At 38.6% G+C, this 9517-nt stretch overlaps 1 protein-coding gene across 1 annotated transcript; it reads right to left on the bottom strand.

The window, feature by feature from the left end:
• Positions 1-3280: 3280 nt before the first annotated feature.
• Positions 3281-9517, bottom strand: tacr2 (tachykinin receptor 2). Its single transcript, XM_030048288.1, has 7 exons — positions 9501-9517; positions 8555-8715; positions 8007-8302; positions 5226-5420; positions 3772-3922; positions 3464-3583; positions 3281-3361 (listed from the first exon to the last, which is right to left on the bottom strand). Exons 2-7 carry the CDS (start codon positions 8687-8689, stop codon positions 3281-3283), a joined length of 978 nt encoding a protein of 325 aa, XP_029904148.1. The 5' UTR covers positions 8690-8715; positions 9501-9517.

Genomic DNA, 9517 nt, shown 5'->3' with positions numbered 1-9517 from the left:
TCCAATTGTGTATTTTTTGAGGTATGTCCTGTACAAGTGTCTGGATGCTCTTTTGCTGTCTTTACACTGTCTGCTGGGTGGGATAGTCTATTAGGAGACTGCCCAAAAGCCATAGCAGAGCCAGAGAGGCTCCACCAGCTCCGAGGGTGCTCATCTCTTTGTAAATGGGAACGGGTGAAAGAATTATTTCCCAAATGCATCACATTATTCATCTGGTGGTGTGAACATCTCAGGAGCAAAAGATCATTTTCATAAAATAAAAGCCAGACTAATATTAGATACATACAGTCTAATACCACATTTCTAGTCTTTGGAGTAGTTTGTACATGGTAGCTAATACATACAACCTTCAGTAATTAATTGAATGAATCGCACCCAAAAGTTCAGTTTCGTGGGTGAATGCCCATGAAGGGATGACAGGCATTCTTTTTTTTAATTTTTTTTTTTATCCCATTTGCTGTTGAGGTCTGTGTATGCAGACAGCGTGATGCCAGTTTTGTTATAGCATTTTACATCTTTATTTACATTTACAACTCAATCTAAATAAATGCTCAGACCACAATCAACCCACTTCTTCAGAGTAAGACAACAGATGAACTTTTCACTATTTCACTGTGCGTATAACAAGCAATTTAATGACCACTGTGAAAAAGAATTAATAAAAATGTTTCAAGAAATCAAAAGATGCCCAATACAAATATATTAGATCAAGATGATCAAATTGTTCTGAAAAAGCAACACAGGTTGCTGTATTTACATCATGACTCTATTGTATATACATGTAACCATGACACAAGGCCTGCTTTTTGCTGTTTACCAAAGCACACTGCCAGTATATCAGCATATTTCACATCAATAGATCGCAATGTTCAATTTCACAGCAGATTTATCTAAGTAGCAGCACTTTGACTTCATTTTAACTCAACTGTACTGTACACTGAGTGTCAAAAATATCACACCATACATGAATCAAAGAATATGAGCAACATATGAACGCACACCAGTATATGGAGGGAGAATATAACAGTACAGCATTACAAACAACCAAACTATTACAATAATAACAATTAATTTCAAAACCAGGTTGACCAAGTCACTGACTCCATGGGATGAGATTCTTACCAAACTTAAGGCCACTCATTTTGTTGAAACCAAATTGTCAGTTGGTGTATAGTTTGACTCGGCCTGGGATGGACTGGCGACTAGAGTGTTTCTCTGTCTTCTGCTCTGCGCTGGGTTAGGCTCCAGCCCCTTCGCAACCCTAATTAAGATAAGCGACTATATAAAACTGATTTGTGGATGAATGTATAGTGTCACACAATATATTTTATATCTTGTGTTCAGTCAGTGTTGAGTAAGCCCTGGCGAGAGAAGGCCACTCTTGGTCCTCTTGTGAAAAAATGAGAACTCTTCCTCCAGACATGTTTTACAGTCATAAAAGCAACAAATAAGCCATCTGGTGGCAAATACAAGCCAGAGCTTTCCAAATAGTTTACTCTGTTGTAGTAATTTATAATCTGCAGTTCAGTGGAGCTGGTGCCTTAAGGTGACATTTCATCAATTATTCTCCCCAGTCATATTACACTCAAAGTTTGAGCTATAAGCCTATTACATGTGGCTGATTACTCATTTTAATTAAAGTAATGATGGTGTACCTTCTGATAATCAGAGTAGTGACATTTACTGTAGCTGGACACTCATAAAAAAGGACTACTCCTTGTTTAATTTCAAGAACTAAAGTACCGATTGTTTTCACTTGGTTGTCAGATACATAAAAGTAATTTTGGTTAAAAAACTTGTTATGTCAGGATGTTTTGAAAAAAGGCATTGCTTTGGCTGACCCTGGACGAACTAATGGCACACTTGGCTCTAACTTGTAATCTCTTACAAGGGTAACAAACCTTTTTTTTCTCAGTAAACTAAACAACCAATGAATACCTTAAATTCCCCACCTGGTGATACATACTTGTTAAATGAATAAATACTAACTAAAATAGAAAATATCCCTTTAAATGCGAACCCAGACAGGATAAAATATTTATCTAAAAAGACTCTGAGTCCTGTGTCCAGGTTTGTGAGAGGAAGGAGACATAAAGAAACAAAACAAAACAAAAAAATCAATAATGTTAAGGCTTGGTGCTGATGCCAAAGGACTATTTCTTCCATTCTCTGCTTTGAGTTATAGTTACAGTTACACAGTTATAGTTGTACTACTGGATGACAATATCCACAATTTATAGTTCTCCTCCAGAGGACAGAAGGAAGTGGGCATGAATAATGGAAAGGAAAGGACAAAGAAAAAGCTAGATGAAATAATGAAGGACAGAAATTCAATGTAAAGACTGAGAGAGAGAGGAATGATGGATGGAGGTGTGTTTTGAATCTTCACTGTCTTCATATGTCCGTACCTCCAAATCTGCCCATTAGCAGCACACAGTAACAGCACCAGATTTGTTTCTCTTGTTGTCTCTTGGCACACAGGTGCAGCCAGTTACCACTGACTTTCTTCCATTAATAAAACAGGATGATCATGACTGGATTACTCTGAATTCTCTGCATGTCCGGTCAGGACGACATGAAAGGAGAAAAGATAAACATCCATCATGTCATGTCATAGTCATCCTCACAGTTTCGTTGAAATAAAATTAACTTCTGGTCCCAAGACAGGACATATGGATGATGAATTTCCTCCTGGATTTCCACATGAACGGGTGACACCGTGGTTTACTGAACTCTGGTTGGCTGTCAGCAGGGTTTGCTCTTTCTTCATTTGCTTCTGTCATACATACAATTAGTTGTTAACAGCTATGCAACAGACTCAGTAAGTCTGACTGCTGGGGATTTTGTGTCCTCTTCCCTCTCCGGTGTGTGGTTGTTGTGCGCATCATGGGCTTTTAACAACACCTGTTTTGTGAGCTGTATGCTTGTGTCTCTCTTTGTGTTTGGCTGAATGCTGAGTGCTGTGTTTTCACTGATGGTAGTGTTTGTTTTGATGGAGGCGTGCGTGTGCGTGCTTTCGGTGCGGTAGCTGCGTGTCATGGTGACCCGGAAGGTGTGTGTGTGCTGCAGTTCCATCTTGTCCTCCTGTGACACACTGATGAAGGGACACCACGCGAATGCATGACGAAACCCAGCACGAAACCTAGAGAGAGAGAGAGAGAGAGAGAGAGAGAGAGAGAGAGAGAGAGAGAGAGAGAGAGAGAGAGAAAGAGAGAGAGAGTTTACTAAAGAATTTATTAAAAGGGAAAAAAAAGAATGTATACATATATAAATCTTTCCTTTACCTTTGGTTTAGACAGCAGTAAATGATAGGATTATACATCGTTGAACTCATAGCTAACCAGAATATGGCCAGGTATACCTGACAAGGAAAGTAAAGATTACACGCTGTTAACAAACAAACAAACAAACACTTTGGTGTAAAAGTATTCAACGGCATAAACAGACAGAAAGACGGGCCAACCTGTTGAATGTAGTGTTGTTTATAAATGTCTTTGTTGAATGATCCTAATATAAAATAGATGTGGTACGGCAGCCAGCAAAGGGCAAAGGTCATCACCACGACGACCATCATCTTCACTACCTGTGTGATGTTGTACAGACAGCACATGTTAGCCTAACTAGTTCTACAGATTTGTTGTTACTGTAGCACAGCAGAGTTCAACTAAGCTCAGTTTAAGTCACTTGTACTCAGTGATCAGTGCATTTTAAAAATCATGGCAATGACTACAATGTCTTGTCAGTGACAGTTAAAGTATAAAAGTTTGTTACTTTTCTCTTAGCTGTTATCTGGCTGTGGTAATGGTCTTTTGCCTCTCCGGGAATGTGGCCACCCCACAGCGTTCGACCAACCAAACTGTAGGTCACCAGCATCACCAGCAGGGGGAGCAGGTAGATCAACAATATCACTGCCAGCTGGTAACTACACAGACAGAGAGAGAAAGTGAATCAAATAACCATTCACACAGATATTTGGAGCAGGTAAACTGCAGGCTAAGGTCATTTACCTGTCATATTAACATGAGTAACATGTCTTTGTGTTTATGTGTGCACTTGCTTTGCATGTCAGGGTGTAGTCACGTCTTCTGGTGTAGATATACCCATATGGGATTATGTATATGTATGTAGCCCAGGGGAGCACAGAGCAACTAATGAAGATTTGTCAGTGTGTGTCCATCTGTTTGTGTACATGTCTCTGCATCTTGAAGCAACTTCATAGTTCCCCCTCTATATTTAGTCAATTAGACAGTATAAGAGGGATGATTTTTTTTCTCCTTCTATTTTAATTGGAAAGGAGATCCAGCCAGTAGCATCTGCAAGAAACTTCAGCATACAGTAGTCGCCTTGCATCAGGAAGAAATTACCTAAAGAGCTTTATTAGTTCTTCCACGAACAATTGTACTACACAAAAAAGGGTACTGGGACTTTTTGTTTTCTATATGGGCATAATCTGCTTTGTTCATGTTTGTTCATATGGCAAAAGTGTTATTTTGTGAGCTGTTTGCTGCATGAAAGTAAAGTAGCCCAGGGAAGCACAGAGTAGCTAATGAGGCTATTTCACCATCATGTGGACTGCTGCCCAGGTATCTGTACAACCCAACACTGTGCCAAAGTAAAATTTTGCTGTAAGAATGATTCTTATTTGTTTGGAACAATGAAGTTCCATTTGAGTTTGTATATGACAATTTGATTCAATTTGATAGTGTGCCAAAATTTTTAAATTGTACATCCATTAAATTAACACATGCAATAAAAAAAGTGAAATACTGAAATGTAAAAATATTCAGACAATAAAATCAGATAACCATTACTTATTATCATACAAAGCTGCAAATCATGGTATTCTGTTAGATTAACACATGTTTTTTAAGAATCATGAATGATTAAATTAAGTGAATTTTATATGAATGACTAAATTAATTTCATGGTTGTGGGTGTCCACAAGTATGGATTGTATAAACAGTATTATATCTTTAAGTGTGTGTACATGTGAAAGTATCTGTGTATCCCATGTTAGTCGGTGTGCTAATCTTTAGTCAAAAGGCCAACCTACTCCACAGACAGTTGTATCTCTCTGAAAAACACCTTTGCTCCCTCAACTGTGGAAAATCAATCTACTGCACATGTAATTGTGTAGTGTTGGTACGTTGTTGCCCTGAATTACATGTCACACTGGCTTCTGTCTCTCTTTTGTCTTTTCCTTTGTATTTCCTTCTCTCTTGTACCTGAGTTGATGTGTTCCTCCATAATCATCTGGCCAGTCGACCATGCAGACAGTTCGAGGATAGTAGAACCTGGTCACACTGTAGTAGCACTGAGGGAAAGCCAATGCAAATGCTACAACCCAAATCACACCAATCACAACCTTGGTGGAGGTGGAGGAGAGGCGGGGCTTTAATGGATGGATGATGGCCATGTACCTGTAAAAGAAACAAAGGGGTTTATTCATTCACAAGTGGCTGTCTTCAGCAAAATAGTATGCTTACCTCTGTAGTAAAACAAGTGAATCAGATCAGATTTTCTTCCCTGTTTAGGCCTCTGTGCTGAAATCAACTTATTTTTTCCTTTGTTATAATTTCTATAGATCCAGCTCCTTCATTACCCATCTGTTCATTCATCCATTAGCAGAATATAATATTTAAAAAGTCATTGTTAAAATAAACAAGTTGAAATTGAAATGACTGAGAATCTTGTCACTTGAGGTAATTTAAATGATGATTTTATCTTCCTTAAACTACCTCGTGTTATGTAAATTACAATTTGAATGATTGCATTGAGTGGACAGTACATGAGACTAAGGAAGTTGCAATGTACAGCCAAAGTAATATACTCACTTTTCCTCCCTATAGCTGTGTGCGCGTGTGTGTGTGTGTGTGTGTGTGTGTGTGTGTGTGTGTTTGTGTGTGTGTGTGTGTGTGTGTGCATGTGTGTGTGTGTACTCAAATATATCTCCAAAGATTAGTTGTGGTTGGAATAGTGATATAGATCTTTATTATCTTTGTTATCAATTATATTTTTGTATGTGGACGATCTTCATGATGATGAATCTCGATAATCTAGATAAATGAACTGTGCAAATGCTAATCCAGTCACACTAGGCCATACAAACTGCGTAACTGATAATCAGTAAAAGTCACATATTGGTATCAGATACTCTCTGGTGCAGTTCTTCAATACATCTTCTGATGCTCCTGAACACATCTTCAGTGATGTTTCCTGGGGTCATAGGGTGTTTCGGGTCTTGCAACATCAGACACCCTCGCCCAGGCGACCCAGCCGCACAAGTGCACAAGTATAAGAAGCCAGAACATAAATAAGGTCAACTAGAGTGCATAGAAAGGAGCATCAAGTGGTCTCTTTTGTCCCCACTAACTTAGATAGCTGCTGTGTAAGATGTCATGCAAATGATCAAAATGTGTGGATACTGCTTGACACTAAGAAAGTTGCAGTGTTCAGCCAAGTGATGCCTTTGCCATGGCAACACATTGGCTTTCTGAATTTAATGCAGTGAGCTGATGCTTATTTGCATAATAGTGCTTCTCAGTATTCCAGTAATCTTAAATGTACCAGTCAAGTGACTACTCAAAAATGTTACTTTGAATAGATTAAATGGGAACAATCTTATTTTTAGCTCTTTTACTGACTGTGTGTGATCATGAGTAAAAAGAAACAAATCCTAATATCATTTTACTTTCTTTCTTTGATTTGTATTAGAAAAATTAAGAATGCCTACGTAAAGTCAGAGAGCCTTATAATGTCACAAACCGAGAACTAAAGCGGAAGAATTTTTCAGCTATTTTTAGCAGATGTTACACCTGTGCTGAATGGAGCGGACACCTCATCCATCACAAAATGTGCTCTGGGCCACATGTCCACATGTCATGTGTAATAGAATAATGAACTAGTGATAGCATGAACTCCTTCTTCTGGAAGAATTGCTTATCTTTAATGCATTAGAATGTGCTGTAGTGAAGCCAAAGTCCTTCTTAAGATGAATGACACCTGTAAGGCTGGTGTCTGCCGACACCCCCATATCATCTCCCACAAAAGTAAACTGTTGAAAATGATCGTTTTACACAACATTTCCTGTAATAGTAACCAGAAACTTTGAGGATTTTTTTTTTTTTTTTTTTTTTATTAACCGGGACGCTACAGACATTGGTATAGCCTTATATGATTAAAACCAACACTCAGTGGCCACTTTGTTATGTCCACCTATATAATCTAATGCAGTCCAATGCAACAGCTCTGCCATAAATTTTTAACTTTTAGTAAAGTTTCTTCTGTTCAGTCTTTGTTGACATTGTGGAGAATGTGTAAATTTAATTGTACATTTATCACTGAGGTTGTAGTTTGCTGAGATCTTGTTCTGGTCTACATTATATTGAGAGGTATTTCTAATTTTTTGCCCTCCTTATTTATATACATGAAGGGCACAGAATATTAGAAACACTTCACAATAAAATGTAGTCCAGTACAACAGCACCACTAACTATGAGCTCAGTGCCAAACATAAAATTGAATGAACACCTCTATTACTGTCACAAAAAGAAAACCTTAGCATTACAGGCATCATAAAGGTAAACTTTATGATAGATCAGTGTGTTGGATTGTATTAGACTGTACAGGTGTACCTAATAAAGTGTCCACTGAGAATCAGAACTTTAATTCATTATAAGATGACACTGTTATGATAGCAAAAGTGACATGACATGTCACCCACAGGTCTTATTTCAAAGTTAATCTTTTCATTTGCTTATAAAATGTGGTTTCTGTTCCCGTCTGGAGGGATGATCCATCTTTTCAACCTGATTGTTGGGATAACAAAGCAGGGTTCAGCAGGGTGTTACAAGTAAGGGGGATAATTTGTCCCATTAGCTGACACGGGACAGGTATGGAGTGCTGAAGGGGCCACTTTTATGCCACACTGGGTAGCCTATAAGGTCATATGAGACGTAGTAAAATGACGCACAGTTTGTGAAAGCGCTTGCCAGCCAGTCTCTTACCTGTCCACTGATATAGCAGCCATGGAGTAAATGGAAGAAAACATGGCAGTGATGGGGAAGAAGTTCTGAAACCGGCAGTAGCCCAAGCCGAAGTACCAGTCGTTGTGCAGCGCGTAGACGAAGTTAAAGAGCGTGTTGAAGGTTGCCATGGAAACATCAGAGAAGGCCAGGTTGACTATGAAGTAGTTGGTTACAGTTCTCATGCGTCGGTGAGCGAGGATAATCCAGATTACCGTTACATTCCCAGTGACAGAAATCAGAATAATCAGGGAGTAGGCTATAGCCCACAGAGCCACCTAGGAGAGGAGAGTTAAGCAGAAATACAAGCAAAAGAGATAGGCTTATTAGTCTTGTTTTGTATTGTAAATTTTCTTTTAATTAACTTTGATACATAGGTATCTATATATTTTCATTAATTCTTATTAGTGTTTCATTCTCATACATTTTTTCTAAGATACTTTCAAAGGTGAACTGGGGGAAAAGGCTCCCCTTAATTCCTCTCTCCCACTGCTCCCTCTGATTGTTTCAGGTTTGTTTATTTCTCCCACCTGCCAGTCGGGTTGCTGGAACTGATTCTCAGTCGTCTCGTTTCCGTCCTCCAGCCACTCGGTAGTCACTGATAACGGGAATGAAGTGGCCTCCATTTGTCGCTCACTGTTTTGCGCAACACTTTCAGCGTCCATTCTCTCACTGCTCACCTGCTGATGGTCTTTAGACCACCCAGAGACAACATTTTGCATTCTATTTCATTTTATTTTATTTTATTAACATATGCAGCTGAAGACTGTGAAGGGCGCTTCCATCTGATAATGATGTCTGAGAAAATTATAGGGTGTTTTCCGGTCCCAGATACAAGGTAAAAAAAAAAAAAAAAATCATAAAGGCATATTGTCCCTACTGTAGAATGCAGTAAGAGACTAAACTAGTATGCTATAGCTAAAATATTATTTGGCAACTCAAAACAAATAAATAAAGACAACAACATAAATAACAGTAACAATAATAAATTAATACAAATTAGACTTAATGTGAGGGTACTCTTGTGAGCTGCCTTGCTGAAGCTACTTTAAGTTTCAGATTCCTCTTAAGATTAAAATATGTATGTATGTATATATGTGTGAGTATTGCTGTGCAGGTTTATACATTTAGGCTGCGTGTAGGCTGCTGCTGGCATTTGGCTGAGCAACAACACAGCAAGCCAGTAATCACACACCTATCACAATTAATGACAAGTAGCCTAATAATTCTCTAACGACAGTCTGATGATGATTTTTACAGAATGTTTTTCCGGTCTGTCAAATGCATCTACAAAGTGCACTGTCAGTCTTGTTCGATCTAAACCCATGGGTATATTAGGTGCGCTGATCTCATTCATCAGCCTACATCTCAGGTATTACAAGAGCAGCAGTAATAGCGTGTAAATCAGCTGATGAACAAGTGGGTATAACTGGCCAATATCTTATTCATCTTATTCCCCTGTGTTATATGGCTTACCTCTGGGTTGGCGCGCC

This window comes from Myripristis murdjan, chromosome 3 (assembly GCF_902150065.1).
Source record: "Myripristis murdjan chromosome 3, fMyrMur1.1, whole genome shotgun sequence".
Lineage (NCBI taxonomy): Eukaryota > Metazoa > Chordata > Actinopteri > Holocentriformes > Holocentridae > Myripristis > Myripristis murdjan.
Note: the sequence above shows the minus strand (reverse complement) of the source record. Positions and strands in the feature narration are given on the sequence as shown.